Source organism: Vipera berus (assembly GCF_964194415.1).
Source record: "Vipera berus genome assembly, chromosome: 5".
NCBI lineage: Eukaryota > Metazoa > Chordata > Lepidosauria > Squamata > Viperidae > Vipera > Vipera berus.
The window spans coordinates 84,693,438-84,719,127 of NC_138207.1; the positions used below are offsets into that span (position 1 = coordinate 84,693,438).

Sequence of the window (25,690 nt, forward strand, 5' to 3'; positions counted from 1 at the left end):
AGTTGAAGTCCACATATTTTCAAGCTGCCAGGGTTGAGGAAGAACACCATATAAAGTATTGAGAGAAGAGGGATATATGGAGAAAACGTATCTACCATACCTACGTGGTAGTAGATATTGGCAAATGCATGGTGACACAAAGAAGAGGGAGTCAAGCTATTCTCCAAAGCACCTGAAGGCAGGACAAGAAGCAACGGATGGAAACTAGTCAAGGAGAGAAGCAACCTAGAACTAAGGAGAAACTTCCTGACAGTTGGAACAATTAATCAGCGGAACAACCTGCCTCCAGAAGTGGTGAATGCTCCAACACTGGAGGTTTTTAAGAAGAGACTGGCCAGCCACTTGTCTGAAATGGTATAAGGTTTCCTGCCTGAGCAGGGGGTTGGACTAGATGACCTCCAAGGTCCCTTCCAACTTCTTCTTCTTCTTCTTCTTCTTCTTCTTCTTCTTCTTCTTCTTCTTCTTCTTCTTCTTCTTCTTCTTCTTCTTCTTCTTCTTATTCTTCTTCTTCTTCTTCTTCTTCTTCTTCTTCTTCTTCTTCTTCTTCTTCTTCTTCTTCTTATTATTATTATTATTATTATTATTATTATTATTATTATTATCTTCATACAATTTCACACAGCTTCTGAAAGTATAGCTTTCTTTATGGAATACAACCCATTATTGTACTTTTAGTAATGTTACTATGTTCAAATCATCATTTATGTATTGGAGAGAAAGGGCCTACTTCAAATTAATTCATTTTCATTCTTCACTTCACTTCCTTGGAGGCATCACATAGCTGAATTTCATTTGCAAGTTACTGATCTGCCTTAACATTTAAATTTAAACCAGTCACCTTTAAGGCAATGTGAGATTAACAAAAATGAAAGAGGATTTTTCAGATTCTATCTCTCCCCCTTGTTCTTTATGGAGAAGATAAATTTGTGCCTAGGCTCAGACTGCGTAAATAAATGTTTTTCTGGATAAAACTGAATAAAATCCTTGCCCACAGAAGACTAGCATTTCAGGGGCAAGATTAAACCTTTCTTCCTGAAATCCCTCCTCCAGGGATTTCTAAGATTGCTAAGAGGGAGAAAGGGGTTGAGAACAAAATTCCTTCTTTCCTTCTTTCCTTCTTTCCTTCTTTCCTTCCTTCCTTCCTTCCTTCCTTCCTTTCTTCCTTCCTTCCTTCCTTCCTTCCTTCCTTCCTTCCTTCCTTCCTTCCTTCCTTCCTTCCTTCCTTCCTTCCTCTTTCTTTCTTTCTTTCTTTCTTTCTTTCTTTCTTTCTTTCTTTCTTTCTTTCTTTCTTTCTTTCTTTCTTTCTTTTTCTTTCTTTCTTTTTCTTTCTTTCTTTCTTTCTTTCTTTCTTTCTTTCTTTCTTTCTTTCTTTCTTTCTTTCTTTCTTTCTTTCTTTCTTTCTTTCTTTCTTTCTTTCTTTCTTTCTTTCTTTCTTTCTTTCTTTCTTTCTTTCTTTCGCTGTTGTATGCCATGCCACGCTATGCTATCCAGCCCCATCAGACTATGATGATCAGGGCAAGGAATCTGAGATTGTCCATCTTCCGCTCCATTGTCTGAACTTTGTATACCAGCTGTTTTTTTAATATATATATATTACAAATTGCCTGGTTTGCTTTTACCTTCTCTCTACTAATTCTCTGCATTGGATCTTTTAGCTTGTAAGCCTGAAAAATGCAAGCCTTTCTGAAGACGAGGGTAAAATCTTTATGTCACGGGTGTGAGTTTCTCTGTGAGACGTAGGTAACGTGCCTGATTACACAGATAATCCTGGCAGAGCTGGATTAAGGCCAACTGATGCCCTAAACTCAGCCAAAGCGATGATGCTCCTCCATTGCTTAATGGACAAGACATTGAAAAGATGAAAATGCTACCTAGCCTGAGAACAAAATTTTCAGAAACCAACCCACAAGCTCAGAGAACGAATCTTCACCCTCAAGACATTAAAAAGCCATGAATGCTGAAGGTGAAACAACAGAATACATTATTTATATAAATAATCAGTTTCCAGGTAATCCCCCAACCTAGATCCCAGCTAGATGATAGACAGACTGTTGTGATTCAGGGTCAGCCTGTGGGTTCGGCAGTTGGGTCGGACGACTCAGAGGAGGAGGAGGGGGGTGTTGAAGAGCTTGCTGAGGGGGTTGGAGAGCTTGCTGAGGGGGTTGGAGAGCTTGCTGATGAAAGCCCTCAGCCAGGCCCATCCCACCTGGTCACGACGGAGACCCAGCTGTGTGAGCCTGACAGCGTGGATGAAGATGACCCACAGCTGGCCCTGTTCAAGGACGCCCGACGCAGGAGGCAGTCAATCAGGAGTAAACAGAGGAAGGCAATGGGGCACCTCGGAAGGAGGCAGAGAGAAGCCACGCCCTGAACTGTATAAAAGGGGAATGCGTGGGAGGGCTGGTTTGCTGAAGGCAACCGCTTGATGAGTTCCTGTTTCATAGCTCCTGTTTCATGGTTCGTGTCTTGTTTTGCTCTGTTTTATGTTAATAAATTTGGCAGGCTTATTTCCAGCCTCTTGCCGTTTGTAAAGGGGTTGTCCCTGCCTTTTCTGCAGGGCTGGTAGCAGGCTGGTACAGAACACAGACAGACAGACAGACAGATAGATGACAGCTGATAGATAGATAATAGTTCTTGATTTACAATCATTAGTGCCTGAACTTACAACAGCACTGGAAAATATGACACATGACTGTTTTTCACACTTACACCTGTTGCAGCATCCCCATGGTCACAGCATCAAAATTTGGTTGATTTGCAAATGGCTCATGTTTATGGTGGTTGCAATCTCCTGGGATCGTGTGATCACTTTGGTGGCCTTCTGACAAGCAAAGCAAATGGGGAAACCCATAGCTAGAGATAAAGATAAAGACAGAGACAGAAATAGAGATAGAAAAGAGAGATAGAGAGGGTAGAGATAGAGGAGAGAATGTATTTAACAATAAAAGTAACAGCAAGCAATATAGCTGTAGCTGTGACCTGAGCCTGAACTTAGAAGGACAACCCTGATACCTTAGAACTGTTTAGGGCGAACAAGTCAGAGCACTGTCTGTGTCTCAGATCAGATGCGAACAAGACTCTGTGACAGCAATGCAGTTGGAAGCAGTAATGGAAAGCAATTGCATTTAGCTGTAGCTGTTCCGGTCCAATCAGTAAAGATAATGTAGCTTTGAAAGCGGAAAAACATGGGTGTATTAAATTACTAGTACCAATTAGTAATGCAAATATGTGTGGTGGCCTGTAACTGCTAATGTAAGCTTGTCATATAGGAATTTATTGGCTGACATTTGCTTTGGTTTTCTCCTTGCCCTTTTTCTTAAGCACCAATGACCGCTATTCAGTGTCTATTGGAAAGGTCTAATTTCCCCCTCCCAAGGATTGTTTTCAGTTCTAGACCATTTTTTGGGTGGGGGCGGGGGGGGGGAAAGGTAGAGAGATTTCCTGATTTTGTTCTGATTTTCCCTTAGCATTTGGCCTACTTCTGAATGGGTCCTAATGCTACCCACTGAAGGAGCTATTTTGGTTTCTCCTCTTGTAAGCAATGCAAACATTGGAAATAATAGTAGCAAAATGTCTCAGTGGATGATAACATCTGGTGGATTTTGTCTGGGTTCAGAAGCTAATCAGGAGTGGGCCTAGATCAAGGGTAGGCAACCTTGGCTCTTTTATGACTCGTGGACTTCAACTCCCAGAATTCCTGAGCCAGCTATGCTGACTCAGGAATTCTGGGAGATGAAGTCCACTAGTCATAAAAGAGCCAAGGTTGCCCTCTCCTGGCCTAGATAGTATTTGGAGGGAAATTCTAGGTTAGGCTGGGAAACCAAAGAAATATCCCAGAAAAGTAGACCATCTGTAGGCACCATTTGTCCTTCATTAGATGTGGAATCCCCGATGGTAATGCGTAGGATTCAAACTCTTTATCAGGAATTGAACTCATAGAGCACTGAAATAGCAATAGCACTTAGATTTATATACTGCTTCATACTGCTTTACAGCCCTCTCTAAGCAATTTACAGAGCCAACATAGTGCCCTTCAACAATCTGGGTCTTCATTTTACCTACCTCGGAAGGATGGAAGGCTGAGTCAACCTTGAGCCGGTCAGGATCGAACTCCTAGCAGTGGGTAGAGTTAGCCTGCAAAACTGCATTCTAACCACTGTGCTACCATGGCTTTTTAATGACTGTGTACAGTGCATTTTGGAGGTCTGGAGGTTTCCAGTTTCCGATGTTCAACAACTGTAGAAAGAGATACTTTAGCAATACTATCTGAATGGTATATTCAATCCATCTTGCTTTAAGTTCCTAGAGCAGAGGAAATACAAATATTATATCCAGGCCCCCATATACACTGTTTTATATAGCTTTTGCACACAAGGGCACATATCTCAATGAATATAGAGCACTTCTGTCCAAAGACTCTGAACCAGTTCTGGATCTAAATCAGCCTTGCTTGAGCTCAACTGTGGTGGACTTAAAAGAAACGGCTACATCTTTCAGTCTTGTGGTTGTGGTTTATGCATGTAGATCAGGGGTCTTCAAACTTGGCCCTTTTATGACTTTGTGGACTTCAACTCCTAGAATTCCTCAGCCAGCATGCCTGGCAGAGGAATTCTGGGAGTTGAAGTCCACAAGTCATAAAAGGGCCAAGTTTGAAGACCCCTGTTGTAGATGGTTCATTTCTGTAGTTTGCCAGAAATGTATCCTCATGCTTCTCAGCAATGGGATTTCTATCATCCAAGCAAGTTATTCCGGAGTGAAAAAGGTATGATGGCTTTCAATTCCTCCTCCTAGAAGCCACTCAGAATTTGGGGGAGATTGCCAAGCAAAACTACAAAACAAGCAAAGGTGAGGGTGGGTACCCGAGAAATGTATTTCCTCTTTGATGGACTGTGGAAGGGAAGGAATTTTATATCCCATTTATCAAAATTCAGGATGGAGCAGTGACCATTTGCCTCAAGATCTTAACATCTTGAGGTAGGCTGGACAAAAGAAGGCTGAGATTGGAAATAATGACAGTCTGGAAGTACAGGTAGCTCTCAACTTATGACCACAAAGGGAACCAGAATTTCCTTTGCCAAGCAAGGTGGTTGTTAAGTACTGCTTGATTTTAACAATCCTTATTTTGCCATGGTTGTTAAATGAATCTGGCTTCCCCCATTGATGTTGCTGGTTGGAAGCTGGCAGGGAAGGTCACAAATGGCAATCACATGAGCCTGGGACCCGGCAACCATCATAAGTAGATGCTGGTTATCAAGTGCTCAAATGTTGATGATGTGACCCTGGGATGCTGCAATGCTTACTAAGTGCATAGACCAATTGTGAGTCATTTTTTCAGTGGTGTTGTAACTTCAAACAGCTGTTAAATGAATGGTTGTAAGTCAAGGGACTACCTGTATCCCTCCATGTAAGTTATTTTAAAAGAAAAAAAATCCTACAAAAGGGCCAGGACAATTATACAACCCCCCCCACACAAATATATGGAGATATACACCAAGGTGCTTAGTAATGGTGGAGTGAGGGCCTCTAAGTGATTCTCACCCATTAAAAATACGTGGGTCTATGTCCAGTCACTGCTTGTGCAAATAGAATTCAGGACTGGGCACTGTTTTTATCACTGGCTGAAGGCTACAAAGGGGAAATCCTGATGGCTAATCATATGACTGATCTACAATTTTCTGTTTCTCACCCCACCCCCACCCCAATCCAGGATTGAGTTACACTTATTTTTTTTATAATTGTTAAAACATATTTTCTACATGTATGGCAATTTTGTGTATTTCTTTTTTTGGCTCGAGGATGTCAGGAAGCCGAAATTTAACGTGGATGAACTGAGGTTTGCTTTAAACAAAAAAGACATTAATATCCTTGGCATGCATGCATGTTCTGTCGTGGACAGAATGAAACCAATCAGTTGAAGATGCAGTTGGGACCTGCTCTTTGCTGAAATTTAAATATGAGGCCTCAAAAGTATCTGGGTGGGTTTGGCCTTGAAAAGTAATCAGAGACTTTAATTAGGAAAAATTGGCTGCTTTTGAGACAAGCTGGATCTGCAGGGTTTCTAACCATTCCAGTGTTAAGATTTATCCTATCATGTCCTGACCTTACAATTACCTTTTCCTTTGCCTTAGCTTACTGCCAAGTCAAAATCTACAGCCTACACTATGCAAAGAGCAGGATGTGCAGTGACTGTTACACAAATAGTTTTTGGGTGTATGCACTAAAAATCTGTTTCCCTTCCTGGACTGTATATATTGACTTTGCTGTGTACTAAGAAACACAAATACTGGGCCAGAGAATTGGTGATATTCTTTGGGTGGAAGAGAAAGCAAAGAGCTTTTCCATAACATTTCTCTTAATATCCGATGAATAATAAAGGTAAAGGTAAAGGTTCTCCCGCACATGCGTGCTAGTCGTTTCCAACTCTAGGGGCCGGTGCTCATCTCCTTTTCAAAGCCGAAGAGCCAGCGCTTGTCCGAGGACGTCTCCGTGGTCATGTGGCCGGCATGACTAGACGCCAAAGGCGCACGGAACGCTGTTACCTTCCCACCGGAGTGGTCCCTATTTTTCTACTTGCATTTTTACGTGCTTTCGAACTGCTAGGTTGGCAGAAGCTGGGACGAGTAACAGGTGCTCACTCTGTTACGTGGCACTCGGGATTCGACCCGCCAAACTGCCGACCTTCTGATCGACAAGCTCAGCGTCCTAACCCACTGAGCCACCACGTCCCTGATGAATAATAAAGAGACACAAATCTGCTCAGTCACCCATCTTAACTTCGATTTAATCAGCCAAATGTGGCATCTTAAAGTCAAATTGATTGCATTAGCCATGAACAACAGTAATATAATAGGGAAACTAATATTGTTGTAGGAGGACAGAAAAGATGTTCCTTCCAGCCTCCGGAGATATGCACTAACTAGTCAGACCACATCCAACGTTAGCTAATGTAGCAGGCAGTTGCAATGTAATGACTAATGCAATACATGTTCAATAGATGTATAGCTATGAGTTTTGATCAAACATGAATAAGGGAATTGGTCCGCTTTGTTCCAAATGAGCACAATAAACTTAAAATACCAAATATCCAATTGTAGGAAAGGTTGGAAGAACAATGCTGCCATCTTATGGCATATTCTGATATCTGAAATCTTTCCTTGTTATATGACGAGTGGATTCCATCATTCATTCCGATTAACCGTATTAGTGATAAAACGGAACAATACTTGTATTTTTAAAACAGTATTGCTGATGGTATCTGCATAAATGGAGAATATGAAAACAAAGAAGGAACGATAAATGGGCAAACAAAAGGAACAGATGGGATTTACTGAACGCCACTATAATATTGTTACCCTTTTAATTACTCTATCTGTTGGTGTTCTATTCTATTTGGGTAATTTTTCAAGTTTTCTTAACGGAAATATTTACTTAACTGAATGGCTTTCACTAAATACCTTTGGTATGCTGGATGGATGTGTGATTCTTTACAATAGTCCCTGACTGAATATTAATTAATATAGGCAAGCAAGCAGCAATGGGAAGGCAAAGCAGCTGCTGGAAAAGCAGATTTACCTAACCTTTTAATTTTCCTAAAGAACTGTCACTTTCCTAGAAGCTTCTTCAGTGACATCATTCCTGACAAATATTTTAAAAAACCCTAGCCTTTGTTTTGTTTGAAGTTTCCCTTTAGGAGAGTACGTGAGGAAGCGATGTTGCAGCTGATCAATCACATTGCCTGTTTCAAAGTACCTGGGAAAAATAATAATCTTGATTTCCAAGTAGCCAAATATGAAAAACTGTTGAAGTAGCCTTGGGATTCACTACCCGAAGCCTCTAGGCCAGGAGTAGGCAACCTGAGCTCTTTTATGACTCATGGACTTCAACTCCCAGAATTCCTGAGTCAGCAAAGCATAGCTATGAGTTGTCCCATTCCATGTCTCAGCCATGGGCAGGGGTAGGCAACCTGGGCTCTTTTATGACTCATGGACGTCAACTCCCAGAATTCCTGAGTCAGCTGACTCAGGAATTCTGGGAGTTGACGTCCATGAGTCATAAAAGAGCCCAGGTTGCCTACCCCTGCTCTAGGCAAAGGTGAAGGTTTCCCCCATCTAGTCATGTCTGACTCTAGAGGGGGCGGTGCTCATCTCTGTTTCTTATTCAGGGGAGCCAGACATTTCTGTGGTCATGTGGCCACGGTGCGTGGGATGCTGTCATCTTCCCGCCAAAGTGGTACCTATTTATCTACTCGCGTTTCCATGTTTTTGAACTGCTAGGTGGGCAGGAACTGAGGCAAGTAACCGGAGCTCGGGCCTATCATAGGGTGCTCAGGCCTAGGAACCCAGGCTGTCAGCTTTCCAACTGACAAGCTCAGCCTCTTTAACTGCTGAGTCATCACACTCCACCCAAAGCCTCTATTCCTGTGGTGGCGAACCTATGGCACGTGTGCCACAGGTAGCACGCAGAGCCCTCTCTGTGGGCACGTGCGCCGTCGCCCCAGTCCTAGGCCTTCAGATGGGTTTTACAAAACCTTTTTGCTTTAGGCCTCCGATGCCGTGTGCAAAAAAAAAAGGTTCAATCAATCAATCAATCAATTTCAAGTTCTCACGGGAAAAAAAAACATCTCGCAAAGTTGGAATTGATTGATTGAACTTTTTAGTCCCACCCAGTCTGCCATTACCACCACAGCCACGCCCACCCAATGGGCCAAACCCACCCAATTAGCTACACACACCCACTGGGCCACGCCCACCCAGCACCCAATCATATATAAGTGGGTTTTGGGTTGCAGTTTGGGCACTTGGTCTCTACAAGGTTCGCCATCACTGCTCTATTCGATGATAAATGAAATATTTTGCATACAAGAGGCTTCTCCTCAACCTTACTCTCTTCAGCCAGAACTGAAAAAAAATCTGCATGAGAGTCTAAAGACTGTTACTGGTTGATCTGCACCTCTCCACTCTTAATTTCTACTTATTTATTGAACAAATTTGTACGGCCACCCAATTCACACATAGGAGACTCTTAATAGCACAGAGGATTTGACTGAAACTGGTAGGTTCACATAGGTTTCTCATTTGGGGGTGGGTTCCCCTCCTTTTTATTCAATATATAAAGAGAGCAAGGCAGAAATTTGGGTATTAGGGGAAGCCTTATCAGAACGTTTCCCTTTTCCAGCTTAAACACTGCTGATTAGTTTGCATTTCTTTGTGTGGGCAGTTTGCCCCTTTCTCTAGCAAAGCCTAGAGGACTAAAGATGTTTATGCTTTATTTATTTTTCTTCCTGTAAAGTTTGGTTCTCCAAAGTTTTGAGGTCAGCATATTTCATCCCCTCAAGAAATAAATAAAATGAATGTATGTGTTCCTAGTACTTCCCACAGTATTTTACTGATTACTAGGACCAATCCTATTTACTCATTTAGGTTCAAGTAAAGGTCTTAAAAAGTTAACTGACCATTTGCCATCCCTCACAGATTTGATAAGCGATCTTGGGTTGATTGGTAAACCTTTGACCTTCTGATTTCCATTTATCTTCTGACCCATGGCCTTCTAGATAAGCATTCCATGCACTTTCCCTCTGCAGCATTTTTCTCCCCTGGTTTGTGCTCTGAAAACACTTTGGTGAGCTTTATGTTGGTTTCGTCCCACATCCTAGAAATCCTTATCAGCGTTCATACCTTTTGATCAGCCTTTCATACCTTGTTAAATAGCACCAGCAGACCAACAATCCATTTTCAACAGCCACTAAAATTGTACAATCCCTGTTCTCATCCAAGTATTGTACACCCATTACATGTTCTTATATATAATTCATGTTACACGTGATCCAGCCCATGTATAATTCTTGGTCTCACCCTACATCCAACATCTTGCCAATGTTCATGCCATTTTAGGTTTATCAGCAAATCTTACTCTGTTGGATAGAAACCAATAGACCAACAATCCATGTTCAACAGCCGCTGAAAACTATACAATCCATAAAAAGGTAAAGGTAAAGGTTCCCCCGCACATGTGTGCTAGTCGTTTCCAACTCTAGGAGCCGGTGCTCATCTCCATTTCAAAGCCGAATAGCCAGCGCTTGTCCAAGGATGTCTCCGTGGTCATGTGGCCAGCATGACTAGACGCCAAAGGCGCATGGACCGCTGTCACCTTCCCACCATAGTGGTCCCTATTTTTCTACTTGCATTTTTACGTGCTTTCGAACTGCTAGGTTGGCAGAAGCTGGGACGAGTAACAGGCGCTCACTCTGTTACGCGGCACTCGGGATTTGACCCGCCAAACTGCTGACCTTCTGATCGACAAGCTCAGCGTCCTAACCCACTGAGCCACCTTCTATACAATCCATGAAGGAAGGCAAATATACATGTCCCAGGATAAAGTTGCAAGATCCAATCTGAGTTGATCACCAGGATCAGAGATTTACTCTTCTGGGCTTTTGGACTCATGCTGGAGCCCATCCAGTATTCCAGTAGAGAACTTCTCTTAATGCAATATGAGCTTTGGGTTATTCTGTGAGTCATATTTACGTAGTGCCTTCCTATTGGCTGACTGGTGTGTTGATAGCTGGCGACTGGCTGTTGTTTCCTTACATTGGCAAGCCTCCGGCTCCTGATAAGCTGGTGGTAAATCAGCGCTCCTGCTAACTGACCAGCGGCCCGTTCCCTGAAGATGGGCTCCAGAATGACTCTGAACGCTTGGAAGAGTAATTCTCTGGTCCCAGTGACCAACCTGGATTTAGTCTTGTACAATCCATATTAGTCGCGGTAGCATCTTTAGCTGCCAGATTTCCTTTACTCAACTACTTCACTGGTGGTTTTCGAAAACAGACTGGACAGCCATTTGACTGGATGGTATATAAGGCTACTGCCTTGAGCAAGGGATGGGCTAGAAGCCTCTGAGGTCCCTTCCAGCCCTGTAATTCTATGATTCCCTCCAGAAAAGTGGTCCTGAGGGTTTTCAAGGCTTCCCCTTCCCCGCTATTCATATCTGCCAGGCTTCCTCTAAGAAGCTAAATAATCTTCTGTTTCTAGCATGTTACCGGAAATCAAGTTAAAGACTTAGAATAGTAACTTTGGGCAACTTATAGTTTCTGCCTGTCACATTTGGTCTGAGTCCCACGGATTAAACAATGGGCTCGGGAAGCCAGCCTTGTGTGTCATGGACCCTGCCCTCTGGAACACTTTTCTCCCTGAGATTTGTATAGTCTCTATCCTGGCCCTATGGAAATAAATAAATAATAGGGGCTGGTGAGAGGGTCTGATGGAATCCTGGTCTGATGTTTTGATTTTTAACATGTTTGTTGCTTTCATTTCTCCTTCACATTCTTATTTATTCATTATTTAATTTATGTCCTTGGTTGTTAAAAAGATTTTGCTAGCAGCGTAGAGCAGTAACACATTTTAAAAGGCAGCCTATAAGTTTGATAAAGAAGTAAATGTTCTATCTTCCTCCCAAGGCCTTCTCCAGAGTCTGCATGACTAAGCAGTTGGCATCAAAGCCACAATGCCTGCCATCTTGTCACATTCAGTATTCCATATTTCGTTTTCCACAATGGGAAGGAAAAAAACCTTATCCATCACTAATTTTGCTACATAGATCCCGAAACTTACCTTTCTTGGTTAACAAGGAGGATTTCAGCTTCTTCAGATCTCAAAGAACCAGTTGTCCTTTTTTTGTTTTAATTTGAAAGTTTTTATTAGACTAGGAAATATAATTTATTGCATAAAAATTAATTTGTTACAATAGGAATGCTAAATTTATTTACAATTCTTAGTGTACAGAACAAACAGAGTGTTTAGAGGATGCTTCCAAACTCTGCCCTTTCCCCAAGAAAACAGAAATCCTCTGGAGGTATAAATATTGAAATAGAAGGAAAAAAGAGAGAATGTTGAAGATCACTCTCAAAAAAAAAAAGGTAAAAGAAATGCGGGCTTCCTTTCAGCAGAATGATGGATCTCCCAATTCTGGAAAATCTAAGGACCAACACATCTGGAGGGCACCAGCTTGGGGAATGTTTCCCTGTTTTGTCATGCTACACCAGGGTTTCTCAACTTCAGCAACTTTTTGATCTGTTGAACTTCAACTCCTGGCTGAGGAATTCTGGGAGTTGAAGTCCACATACTGTAGAGATGTTGAGGTTCGGAAACACTGTTCAACATTAACAAAAGCAAAGAGAAAGAGGCACTCTGCTAACTGCTAGAGAAGTCAATATTTATTCCCTTTTCTAGCCGTATCCAGACATTCCCAAATCTGTTATATTGAGTTCTCTCTTTCTCAAGCGCACACCCATTGCCTAGTTCTGATGCCACACACACACACACACACACACACACACACACACACGAACGTGCACAGACGTGTACATGAATTCAAGAGCAAGGCAGAAGCCCTACAGACCTTTAGAAGGGCCTTCCATTGAATTATTTGAATTTCTTTGGCAGGCCAATGCGTTTCTGTCTTCATATTGGCCTTCAATAAGCAGCCTCTAAGCACACATGTCATTTCTAGCTCTTCCCATACAGTTGACATAAGCAACTAAAATCAGCTTGTAGGACTTTCCCTCTGGATGACTGCAGAGACATGTTCACGCAACCCAAAAAAAAAAGGAAAAAAAAGATTGTACGGAGTCAAATATTCCCAGATGTACTGTCTATGGCCTTGAACAAAATAACAGGAAAAGCAATTTTGGGAGACAGGAGAGAAAGAGTCTAATTGAGAGGGAGGGGTGGGGTGGGGTGGAGAGTGAAGGGGGAGAGAGAGAGAGAGAGAGAGAGAGAGAGAGAGAGAGAGAGAGAGAGAGAGAGAGAGAGAGAGAGAGAGAGAGAGAGAGAGAGAGAGAGAGAGAGAAACATATATTTAAGACACTTGGCCCTTAGAATCTGTGTCTAGGTAGCATACAGTTAATGCAGAAGACTTTGTAATGTTTCAATGGACAACTGTAAATCCCGTAGGTTTATGATTCTAACCTGATCCCTTAAATCAGCTTTTCCCAACTGCTTCCCAGTACGTTTGCTGGAGATTATGAGGATTGTAGTCCAATACTTTTGGAGGGCACTTGGTTGGGGAGATTACCGTAATCTGATTTGCTCAAAATAAACAATCCCTTGCCCAAAGAGATCAAGACTTAAAGAGCAGCTTCTAGTTTTAAATCCTTGTCAGTGTCTTAATACTTTCTTTCTTGCTGTCCTGGCTTCATTCGGATATTTAGCAATAATAAGAAAATCAGATTAAAAGCCACGATTGAAACACAGGAAGCAGGACTTCTTTTATACATTTTATTGAGAATGGGATCAATCTCCTTTTCCCCAACTATCTGGAACTATCCTATAAGACAAAAAAGAAAGGAAAACCAAACCAACCCACCCCCCCACCAGTACCCATTGCTCTCCACCTGCTGCAATAGAGGAAGGACATGCCTGCAGTCCTTCGCAAATACCTTGTGGTTAAATGACTATATTTATCTTCAACAGAAACAGTTTTTGTTTTACGACTGAGCACAAGGAAAGAGGCCTTCAGGTTATTTCACTTTAAAAAAAAAGCTCAGTGGCCATTAAGAAAACATCGTTTATCTTTTGGTTCCAAAAATCTGGACGTTTAGCCAGATCTATATATTGCATACGTAGATCCCTGATATTTGCCTTATAAAAAAAATAAGAAATTATGACCGACTAATGAATATACAGGACACACATTTTAAAATACCCAGTATCATCAGATGGGTTAAAAGAAATTTCCAATACTGATTTATCTCGATATAGTTTTCTATACGCGTTTTAAGATTGCCAAGCTGCAACTGGAAAGTTGTTTTTGCATAAAGAAGTTTGAAGAAATACAGAGTTTGGATCGTGAAGTTCTGCCCTTCTGAACTTTATAAATGGCACAAATTCGAAACACACCCTTAAAGACTAGACAAGTTGTTTTCTGTTTGAGGCCAAGAACAGGTGAAGAAAGCAAGGAAGTTCTAGATTGCTTCCCTCAAGTTCAAATCACTGATTCCATTGGGACTGTTGATTCAATGAGATTCAATAATATAAACGGATCTGTAAAACCACTGAGTCGACTCACAGACTCAAACTGTGTCGAGTCTCTTCAGAGACGTGAGAGCCCTTTCGAATCAACAATTCAAGTGTTTCGATTCAATTTTCAGATCTGATCTGGAGGCGAATCTAATCTTTCAAGCTGAATCTCTAAATCAAAGCCTTACACAACCGTAGAAGAAAGCTTACTGGGTCTTTAATTTACAGCATCGCAAATCCACCCCAGTGCTGCTTTTCCCCCACAACCTAGCAGTTTTTATTCTTTCTGGGTAAATGACTCTAGACTCTTCAGAGACAAAAAAAAAACCGTACTAAGAGTTGAGCTGTATCGTTTTGCAAGAATAAAGGACCTCTAATCAATATTGCTAAGATAATGCATCATTGGAAACAGTTCCACATCAGATGCCTGTCTGTGGAATGTTGCTGTTGTTATTGTGAATCTAACTTGCTTTCAACATTTTTTGGGGGGTGGGGGGGACGACAAGGATCAAATAAATGAATGAGACATCCTGAGGAACAATTGGTTACCAAGCTGTCAAGTAAAGAAATAATTATCTCTAGTAACAATTCTGCTCCCTGAGTGTGAGGGTCTTTCCCCCCCCCTTTTGTCCTAGAGTTCATCAATAGCATGTTTAGCCTTCAACGGTCCTCTCCCGCTTGCTTGTTCAAGCTGCAATTCTGGACTCCGAAAGCCCAATAATTAGGAGGGTACCAGGTTTGGGAAGTCAGGCTTAGGAGAAGGTGGAGAACCTGTGGCTGCTCAGATAGTGTATTATTCAAGTTCTGACTAGTGTATATAGGATGGAATCGATGAGAGCTGGAAGGAAACAGCAGAGGGTGTGTGATCTCAGGTTCTACTCGTCTTAATTTAAAGGACTGGGCATCACTGAGGCTCCAACACCTTCTTGGTACAAAACCCGCTACATCATGTCATTGCTTAAGGTTATTGCTTACAAAGCAGCACTTGTGAAAGGGGAGAAGAATTAAGAACATGGCCAGCATTCAGAGCTATATTGCTCCATACTATGCTGGCAGAAGAGGACAACATCTGGAGAGGTAGTGGCTATAAGAAAATACCCTGCAACTACGTAGTTCTTGCAACAGCACAGGCTATTGCAGATTGTTGTGGTGGGGTGGTTTTTGTTTTTTTTTGGAAAATAAATAAATAAATAAATAAAAGCAATAAACATGCACTTGCATTAGACGCAGACATGTCAAACACAAGGCCCGGATCCGGCCCACAAAGGGGTTTCATGTGGCCCGCAAAGCCATCCTGGAAACAGTGAGGGAACGGCCCCCACTGCCTTGGCCCTGGCCCAGAGACCCTCCTCCTGCCAGAGACCCTCAGATCTGTCCCACTCCTGCCCAGGCCCCCATAGGCACCCTTGATGCGAACGATGTAGAGCTGGCCATGCCCACCCAGTAGACCACACACACTCTAGCCACGCCCACCCAGTAGGCCACGCCCACCCTGGCCATGCCCACCTGGCCCCCTGAGGGGAACCGCAATGCTGATGCGGCCCTCAATGAAATTGAGTTTGACACCCCTGCATTAGAGTTTTAGTGCTGGAGTTAGCTTTTTTGTATTCCTTCACAACATACCATTATCTCTGCTAGTTTCTTCCGCTGGGAAAGTACAACCAGGCAAAACAACACCGGCAAAAGGATGTATTTATTAACGCAGGTTATTAATTCAGCTCCTGGCTCACCTATGCCTATTTGCAAATTCTCAGAGCAAATACAGGTAGCCCTCGACTTAACGGTGGAGCCCAACGTTGATGTTACCAAGTGAGATATTTTGTTAAATGAGTTTTGCCCCTTTTAACACCCTCTTTCTTGCCATAGTTGTTAAGTGAATCGTTGCAATTGTTAAAATTAGGAACACGGTTGTTAAGCGAATCTGGCTTCTCCATTGACTTGGCTGGTAAGAAGGTTGCAAAAGGGGATCCCATGACCTCGGGACACTGCAACCGCCATAAATATGAGTCAGTTGGCAAGCATCTGAATTTTGATCATGTGGCCCAGTCGTGTGAAAAATGGTCGTAAGTCACTTTTCTCAGTTGTAACTGTGAACAGTCACTAAATGAGCTCTTGTGAGTGGAGCACTATCTTTATAGAGAACAATTCCCGATCCTTTAGCAGTCACTGCCTTTTTTTACCTCCCTGTGATCATCAGGGCTAGAAACCTGAAGGAAAGATCCACCAAAGCTGAGGACTCCTTTGCATGTGGCTTTTTACAGATGTTGTAGACAACTGTGGGATCATCATGAAGGAAATTAAAATGCGCTGCCTTTCGTTTCCACTCAAAGTGGAGTTGGCATATATTTAATACCGGAACTGTTAAAAGACAATCATCTGTATTATTCATGGATACTTTTCTTTTCTTTTTTTAAAAAAAGAACAATTATGTCCTAGAGAACATCTGCAATATAAAATATCTATTTAAGGCACTGCAAAGCATTACTAAAGGAAATAAAAAAAATACCAATATTAGTGAGTGAACAAATATAGCTAACTGTTTGTAAATATGTTCTACAACAGCAGACACTGTATTCAAAATAACACACATACACACTTAAAAGGTAAAGGTTCCCCCGCACATGCGTGCTAGTCGTTTCCAACTCTAGGGGCTGGTGCTCATCTCCGTTTCAAAGCCGAAGAGCCAGCGCTTGTCCGAGGACTTCTCCGTGGTCATGTGGCTGGCATGACTAGACGCCAAAGGCGCACGGAACGCTGTTACCTTCCCACCGTAGTGGTCCCTATTTTTCTACTTGCATTTTTACGTGCTTTCGAACTGCTAGGTTGGCAGAAGCTGGGACGAGTAACAGGCGCTCACTCTGTTACGCAGCACTCGGGATTCGACCCACCAAACTGCCGACCATTTGATCGACAAGCTCAGCGTCCTAACTCACTGAGCCACCGCGTCCCTCTCATACACACTTAGGGTTCATTTAAGACATGATTTGGGTTTCTTTGATGGGGGTTTGGTGTGTTCTATGAACCCAGCCTCTATAGTTTGAATTATGATTAACTGATCCATTCCTTGGTATGTATTCTGAATCAAAGATTTAGATACCTGTATTAGAATTGATAGTTCCAGCATGAGTGTTAACAGCACCTAAATTCCTCTGCAATTTTATTCCAGACTCAAGAACTAGGGAAGAGAAATATACTGTAGGAACTGAAGACTCTTAATATTTTCTATTCCCCCCCCTAAAATAATACATATTAGGAATATTTCTTGAGCAATCCTATAATTGGTCTTCAGCTGAAAAGATTGGGCTTTCCACATGAGTTTAAAATGAAAACTGACAATTTTATTATTTTATCTCAAACATTTCTTACTCTTTCTGTCCTGCAATTTGCAGAAACTTTTGTTAGGTCACCAGGGATGAGGTGTTAAATAAACATCCATTTAAAGGGAAACAAGTGGCTTGCGCTAAAGAACTTTCTCATTGATCTTTTTGTTGACGACCCAACAGGCACCATGTAAATTTTTCTTCTTTATGAAATATTCTTTGCCTTAGAATCATACAGTTCTTCAACATAAAGAAATGGAATCCTTAAAAGAAGATATGTTTTGGACATGTTGGAAAAAAAACCAGTGATGCTCTTGTCCTCCAGGGCTTTCAATGAAATTCAGCATAACTGATGATCTAACGAGAAGGACACAGCTTCTGGTTAGCCAACCTACCCATGAGATTCCTGGCACCATCCCAATGTAAGTTCTGAAAACGGCCAAGACTTCATGAGACTTCAGCACTCTCACCTCGAGATCTTGCGAAAACGTACAGGAAAAAGTTAAAATATCATAGAACCTCTAATGTGAGAACACGGAGCAGCTCTCGGGGAGGTGTGATGTCCTTGTGGATTTTCAGCCACTTTAAATAGTGGATATTAACTTTTCTGTAAAGCAAACTAGAACTAAAGTGCACTTCTGGGATAGATCTTAGGAAGGAGGAAAGACACAAGCAGCTGTTTGCGGGACATGCTGGAATTCATTACACAAGAGAAGGAAAGGCAGAGAGAGAGAGAGAGAGACAAAAAGAAACAAGGAAGTACACATCTAAAATGGAAAGGTTCCTGTGAGAGACCATGCTGAGGCTGAGGGAGGAGGCGAGACAAATCAGCAACAGGAAAGATCATTATAGGCTTATCAAAGAAATTTATCGGTCGCCTGTAACGCAGATGTCCTGAGGTAAAGAAAACCCAAAGCCCTCCTCTTCTTAATGAACTTATTAATATAAGGGAGAACTGGATGGCTTGCATCTCCGGTCTTAAGATTCTGTACTGTAGCCCCTTGGCGTGAAAACTCAATGAAAGGAAGTTGGTGAGTCTTCTTTCCTCAATCGCACTCTTTTCTGTTAAAGGGATTGGCATGCCCTACGCCCTAATTTACCCCATGCCACGTCTATGTGTAGTTCAATAATCAAGGCTATTAAAAATGAGAGGTTGAGGAACCCAACGCCTATGCTTTGCATCACGGTCACGCTGTTTCATGCAGATGTTGTGATTCAGGGTCAGCCTGTGGGTTCGGCAGTTGGGTCGGACGACTCAGAGGAGGAGGGGGGTGTTGAAGACCTTGCTGAGGGGGTTGAAGATCTTGCTGATGAGAGCCCTCAGCCAGGCCCCTCCCACTTGGTCACGACGCAGACCCAGCTGTGTGAGCCTGATAGTGTGGATGAAGATGACCCACAGCTGGCCCTGTTCAAGGACGCCCGACGCAGGAGGCAGTCAATTAGGAGTAAACAGAGAAAGGGAATGGGGCTCCTCGGAAGGAGGCAGAGAGAAGCCACGCCCTGAACTCTATATAAGGGGAATGTGTGGGAGGGCTGGTTTGCTGAAGGCAACCGCTTGGATAGTTCCTGTTTCTTAAAGCTCCTGTTTCTTGGTTTGTCTTGTTCCGTTTGTTTTTGTGGTAATAAATTTGGCAGGCGTAATTCCAGCCTCTTGCCTTCTTGTAAAAGGGGTTGTCCCTGCCTTTTCTGCAGGGCCGGTAGCAGGCTGGTACAGAACAGCAGATAGGAGTCCTTCCTCGTGACCGTCTTGTAGCCTGTTTCTAGCGTCATCCAACCCTCGTTGTGCCAAAATAACAAGTCATGATATCATTTGGCCCAAGCGATACTATGAAAACACTTGAAATCACCAGCGGGAAAATGGTCGGATTCAGTGTGCGCCAGGGAGTAGTAGTCACGTTTCCCATATACAGGCAGTCCTTGACTTACAACCATTCATTTTGGGACCGTTCTAAGTTGCAACGGCACTGAAAAAAGTGACTTATGACCTGTCCTCGCATATATACATTGCAGCACACCCACAGGCATGCGATCAAAATTTGGTTGCTTAGGAACTGGCATGTATTTGCAACCTTCCCGGCTGGCTTTCTGACAAGTAAAATCAATGGGGGAGGGGAAAGCCAGATTTGCTTAACAACTGCATGATTCACTTAACGTCGGTGGCAAAAAAAGGTCATAAAAGTCGGTCTGGCTCACTTAACAACTGCCTTTCTTAGCAATGGAAATTCTGATCCCCAAATGTGGTTGCAAATCAAGAGCGACCTGCGCTGTATTCTGAGTCAAAGGTTTACCTCTCGGTAACAATGACTGGGAATAAAAGCAAACGAGGGGCTGTTTTACTTGCATCCTGCTTTTCAGAAGCACCTTATATAAAAAGCAGAACAAATGACACTTTTGCTCTCATCATTTACTCCAGTGGCAAAAACCTAACCCCCCCCTTCCAAAGGGGTATCACGGTGAAATTCCACATGCATTTGGTACTGGATTGACATTCCCGCAGCAACTAAAATACACCAGCATCGTTCCTTCATACCTCAACGTATCTCAACACAGGATCAAGTCATGTAAAAAATAATCCTAAAAGCACCAACTTCACATGATACAAAGGACGTTATCTGGAGTATTTGCAATTCCTTCAGTCAGCAAACACTGTAAGAACAGAAGAGGGAAAACATGTCTGTGATAGCGATCAGGTTCTGCCTAAAAGTTCAGATTCACTCAGGACTACCATTTCTCTCAATATCCAAAAATACATTCCAAAGAAATTTCACTTAAATGGCTAAGTTTACTGTTTCCCCTTTTTGCACACATTCTGTGCAAGTAAGCTGGTTTGTATGTGACCATAACAGCTTCATCAACCTTCTGGAGATTGGAGAGAGATTGGACAACCCACTTGTCTGAAATGGTATAGCGTCTCCTGCTCCAGCAGGGGTTCAACTAGAAGATCTCCAAATTCCCTTCCAACTCTTGTCATTCTTTCTGCAGGAACATGTTCTCAAACAGACATTGGGCTACCACGGAGTGGTGTTAGGTCAGGCCTCTTTAAATAGTTCAACTTATTCCCAAATCATTCAGACATAAGGCTGCAAAAATACTTTCACATTTAAGGTTTCTATCCTTCTCTTTTGATATAGCTGCAGTTAAAAAGAGCTTTAGAACACATAGCTGAGAAAACCGTATTTGTAGACTATACCTGTACAGTAGTATCTTGGTACTTGACATTAATTGGTTCCGGGAAGCACAATGTATGCTAAAAACTGGTAAAGGTAAAGGTTCCCCCACACATGCATGCTAGTCGTTTCTGACTCTAGGGACCGGTGCTCATCTCCGTTTCAAAGCCGAAGAGCCAGCGCTTGTCCGAGGACGTCTCTGTGGTCATGTGGCCGGCATGACTAGACGCCAAAGGCACACGGACCGCTGTTACCTTCCCACCGTAGTGGTCCCTATTTTTCTACTTGCATTTTTGCGTGCTTTCGAACTGCTAGGTTGGCAGAAGCTGGGACGAGTAACAGGCGCTCACTCTGTTACGCGGCACTCAGGATTCGACCCACCAAACTGCCGACCTTCTGATCGACAAGCTCAGCATCCTAACCCACTGAGCCACCGCCAAACAAATCAGATGACCTATCACATGACCCTTTGTTTTGGCTGGGAAGAATTTTCTGTCTGTCCTTTTTCTTATATCAGCTGCCTCCAAAGCATGGCCAACTTCCTGTTTGCTCTCTGCAGCTGTCCCCCTCTTCCTTTTGCAGCACGCCAAATCCCAAAGAAACTACAAGTACTGGGGCAACATTTTTTGCATCAAAATGTGTTGAGTACCAAATTTGACACGTTTTGAAGCAGTCGAATACCGAGGTACCACTGTATATCAAGGACAATTGAATATTAACTCCCCATATGGAACGGATACTATAAAACCCATACAGCGTAAAACGTTTTAAAGACAAATTTAATGGAGCTACTGTGATACTAGCCAGAGTGTTACTACTTCTGTTGGACCACCAAAAGAACTGAATTCAGAGGAAAATAAATGCTACAAAGGAGGCAGTGAGTCAAGACATAACCGGAAAAAGATTATACTGGGAAGAATACACAATGGGTTGGTCTTTTTAGAAAGCTCTAAAAAAAATAATTCAAAAATGTCTACTCAAAAATGTCTCATTATTATAAGCCTTTGCATCTAGGAAACTGGCCTCACATTACAGTTACATTTTCAGAAGTCAGCTTGTTATGTTTTGAATGGATTGTTAGCCTGTTCCCACACTCTGGCAATCTTGCTACTATGATAAACTATAATAATAATAATAATAATAAAATTAAACACCATGTGAAAAAGGACACAATTTGTCCTTTTAAACCCTCATTTTTTTCTCTCTAATCCTATCAGCAATCCTACCCCACCAAGCTTCAGAGATGATCACATATATTGACCATTTTTAAATTTACCACCAGAAATCTCCTCTCTCTCTCTCTCTCTCTTTGAGTGCCAAGATATTCTTGCCCTCATATAGATGAAAGATTCTGAATATATATTTATATATATATATAGATTTATATATATATATATATATTTAAAAAAAGGATGCATCCAAAGATCTGGATAATACATTTACTTGTGTTTCCTAAGAAACGGATTTCCATTTTTTCCCCCTTGTACGTGTGTGGTATTTTAAGCTGTCTGAAGCTTCTGACAGGAGTTGTCTTGACTAAATTGTACTCGACTCTTCAAAACATAAATGCCAAGAAAAGAAGAAATAAGAGCAAAGTAGGGAATGGGAAAAGAGAAGGTCAAGAAGAGATCGTCAAAGAACCAAACAAATAGCCCAGATTCCAGCAGCCCTCATAATAAGCGACACAGAGACAACAGAGATTTGGAGAAGACAACTGCTGCCTGAGGCTGTGGCCACCCTTAGCAATGATGCATTGCTTTCAAGCTGTAATCCAAAGGCTGTGAGGAATAGGAGGGAGGAGGAGTCTTTAACACTTGGATTGCTTGTAAACTCCGCAATTTCTAAGGCTGATTGTGATTTCAGGAGGGAGGAGTATCAGAAGGAGAAGAAACCTGAGTTGAATCCTTCAGCGCCTTGGCTCTGCTCCTTCTCTGCAATTGTTTCCCACTGGTTCCAAAGAGCTTTTTTCCTCTTTTTAAGTTTTTTTTTCTTCCCTGTCCCTCTCTTACTCAATCCTCCACGTGGCTGGAAGTCTCCAACAGCTGCATCAACACTCTCCTTCTGTTGCCATGACAACCAGCATCTCACTCTTGCCCATCTCTTCCAAGGCACTGGCCAGAGTGTTAAGATCTCCATCGTCTTGATGTTGAGCTTCCCATAAGTCCAGGATCACTCCTGTTGGGCTGGCTTTGGTGGCAAAGAAATTTAGGTACCTAAATAAGGTGAAAAGGAGGAGAGCTTACTTTGTTGTTGTTGTTAGCTGCGAAGTCGTGTCCGACCCATTGCGACCCCATGGACAACGTTCCTCCAGGCCTTCCTGTCCTCTACCATCTTCTGGAGTCTTAGATACTTAGCTTATTAAGTATCTAAGTATACTTAGATACTTAGCTTACTAAGTATCAGCTTTGAACTTCAGGATCAACATTAGTAATTGAAACATTCTGATGCCAATGCTCACATACGTAGACTAGCATCCTAATCAAATCCATAACCCCATGAAATCAGAACACTGAAATCATAATTATTTTCAGGACTAGAGTGGTTTTTGAAAGAAGGCTACTGAAGAAAAATACGAGACTATAAAATAAAAATATTAAGGACTGAGGAAAATCATGGGGATGAGATGTTTTATATAAGCATTCCCTGTCAATAAATCAATTTCCTGATCTAGAACATAACAACCCAATCACACGGCCTTTAGAATTTATAAACATTATTTCAAGGAACATATGAAATAATTCTTGGCATACATCTCCAACCTTGGCTCATTTAATTCCTGTGGGAAAATCAAAGCATTAAAGAAAAACTCACCGATCCATGGAGAGCTTTTGGGCAAGGAGTCGCCAATCATTCCCTCTGGAGTTGGGAGCATCAAGACTGTTGCAGATTTTCTGCCGAATGGACAGAGGAATCTTGAAGGCGTGTGGTCCAAGCTGGGTTATCACGGCACTGCCAGGGTAGGACCGCAAGGCATCAGAGGAGCTGGAGTTCTTTAAAATTTTAAAATTTTATTAGTTTACCAAAATATAGAACACAAAGAAAAATGAAAATAATGGAAAAGTAAGGAAGGAAAAATGGGAAGAGGAAAAAGCGTAGGGGAAAACAGGAAAAGAAAGAGAAGCATTGACTCCTGACTCTTTTTAGTGCAGTAGAATAAGATAATAATAACATACAGCCTCAACCTTTTACTTTGATATAGCTCTATGCACAAAAATGGAAAGTGTAGCTGACGTGCCTGGCTGAGGAATTCTGGGAGTTGAAGTCCACAAGTCATAAAAGGGCCAAGTTTGAAGACCCCTGTACTAGGCCCATTATTAAATATCTTGTTCCTTTTGTCTCATTCATTCATTCATTCATTCAGTTTGCTTTTTCTTATCCAGTTCCCCTTGCTTACCTCTCCAAGTGTAACATGTAACTGAAATATCTGCCCTTCTCCTTCAACTTGCCGAACACAGATTTTGCAAGTAAGTTCCATAGTAGCTGGGCTGTATCGCTCAAGACTGAAGGTGCAGTGCAGGGCTCGCTGACTACCACTCCAAATGTGATAGAATGGGATTTCCTGAAGGAAATAGGAAATTAACCGAAAAGATGAACAAATGTGTGACACAAGATGTCACCACAGTGAAAATTTAGATAGGTCCTTAAAAAAAAAGGAAAAAGCAAAACAAAAACAATCCTGTGTACTTTCTCTTCGTTATTCCAAGAACAAGGTTTAGCTCAGGGGTCTTCAAACTTGGCCAATTCCTCAGCCAGCGTACCTAGCTGAGGAATTTTGGGAGCTGAAGTCGGCTAGTCTTAAACTGGCCAAGTTTGAAGACCCCTGGTTTAGAGTCTTTTATATGGTAGTTTAATTGAGGAAGCTCTGTCTTATTTACTAGTTGCTAAGTAATTGCTTGCTTGCGGGCTCCCCAGTGATAACTATTGTGTAGTGGGTCCGACGCAAGGAAGAGACGCCAGCCGGTGTGTGAGTTCAGCTCTTTATTGAAGGGGGGTAGTGAACTGGGGAGTGAGGGTTACCTGGCCTCCTTAAATACCCGGCCAGGTAAGTGGACAGCCAATGGGGTTGGCCCTGGTTTCCCGCCAAAACCGTTCAGGCCAACGCCCCCTGGTGGCTGTTGCTATGCAGGTGCCTGCATACATAACAATAACTGAGAGTGGTCACTGTGGAAAACACTGTGTTGAACTAGGTAAGTCTTTGATATAAATCAGTTGGGCTCCTCTGAGCTACACAAGAGAAATTTCCAGATTGTTTTCAGCTGGAATTCACAACCCAGGTTTATAAGATGAAGACGTTGGCATTGTACATTTTTATTGTGTTTACATGGCATTGTGGGGGGCCCCCACTTAATTTCATAATTTTCCTTTCAAGGAATTACGGAACATGAATCTTAGTTGTATAGGAGAATGGAGAAGCAAAGGGACAAGATCAGGGGTAGGCAACCTTGGCTCTTTTATGACTCGTGGACTTCAACTCCCAGAATTCCTGAGCCAGCCATGCTGAGGGAAAAGGGAGAGGTTTCCAAGCTGAGCCATGCTGGCTCAGGAATTCTGGGAGCTGAAGTCCACGAGTCATAAAAGAGCCAAGGTTGCCTACCCCTGGACAAGATGAAAATATGAAACATGGAAGAAGGAAAGGATGTGGCAGGCATGTCAGCTGAAGTTTTCCGAGATAGTCAATAAATATATATATTTCCAATCTTGCCAATGTGCAAGGTGAAAACTCATCAGGATCTTTGGCAATGCCTAAAACTTAAAGTGATTAACAGAATAATAAGAGTTGGAAGGGCCTTAAAAGGTTTTCTAGTCCAACCCCCTGCTTTAGCAAGACACCCTATACAATTTCAGACAAATGGTTCTCCCATCTCTTCTTAAAAACCTCCAATGTTGGGGCACCCACAACCTCTGAAGACAAGTTGCTCCACTGGCTAATTGTTCTGTCAGGAAATTACTCTTTAGTTCTGGGCCAGATATGTCAAACTTGCCATGTCACATGACGTCGCATGACGTATTTGGCATTGCCGGCAATGGGGTGGGTGCGGCTTCCGCGTGACGCATCCAGCCTGCAGGCCAGCAGTTTGACACCCGTGTTCTAGGTGTTTCACTCCTTGATTACTTTCCATCCATTGCTTCTTGTTCTGCCTTCAGGTGCTTTGGAGAATAGGTTGACGTCCTCTTCTTTGGGGCAGCCCCT

General features: G+C 42.4%; 1 protein-coding gene across 2 annotated transcripts in view; it reads right to left on the minus strand.

Annotated features, from left to right (window-relative positions):
- Window positions 1-22,396: 22,396 nt before the first annotated feature.
- UNC5B (unc-5 netrin receptor B) overlaps window positions 22,397-25,690 on the minus strand; it is a gene marked incomplete at its 5' end in the record, with an annotated part of 216,946 nt that continues 213,652 nt past the window's right edge. For both annotated transcript variants that reach the window (XM_081328218.1, XM_081328217.1), the window contains 3 exons: window positions 22,397-22,712; window positions 23,311-23,489; window positions 23,894-24,058. In XM_081328218.1, the coding sequence (XP_081184344.1) occupies window positions 22,547-22,712; window positions 23,311-23,489; window positions 23,894-24,058 (510 nt within the window). In that variant the 3' untranslated portion in view covers window positions 22,397-22,546. The remainder of the gene's footprint in view (window positions 22,713-23,310; window positions 23,490-23,893; window positions 24,059-25,690) is intronic.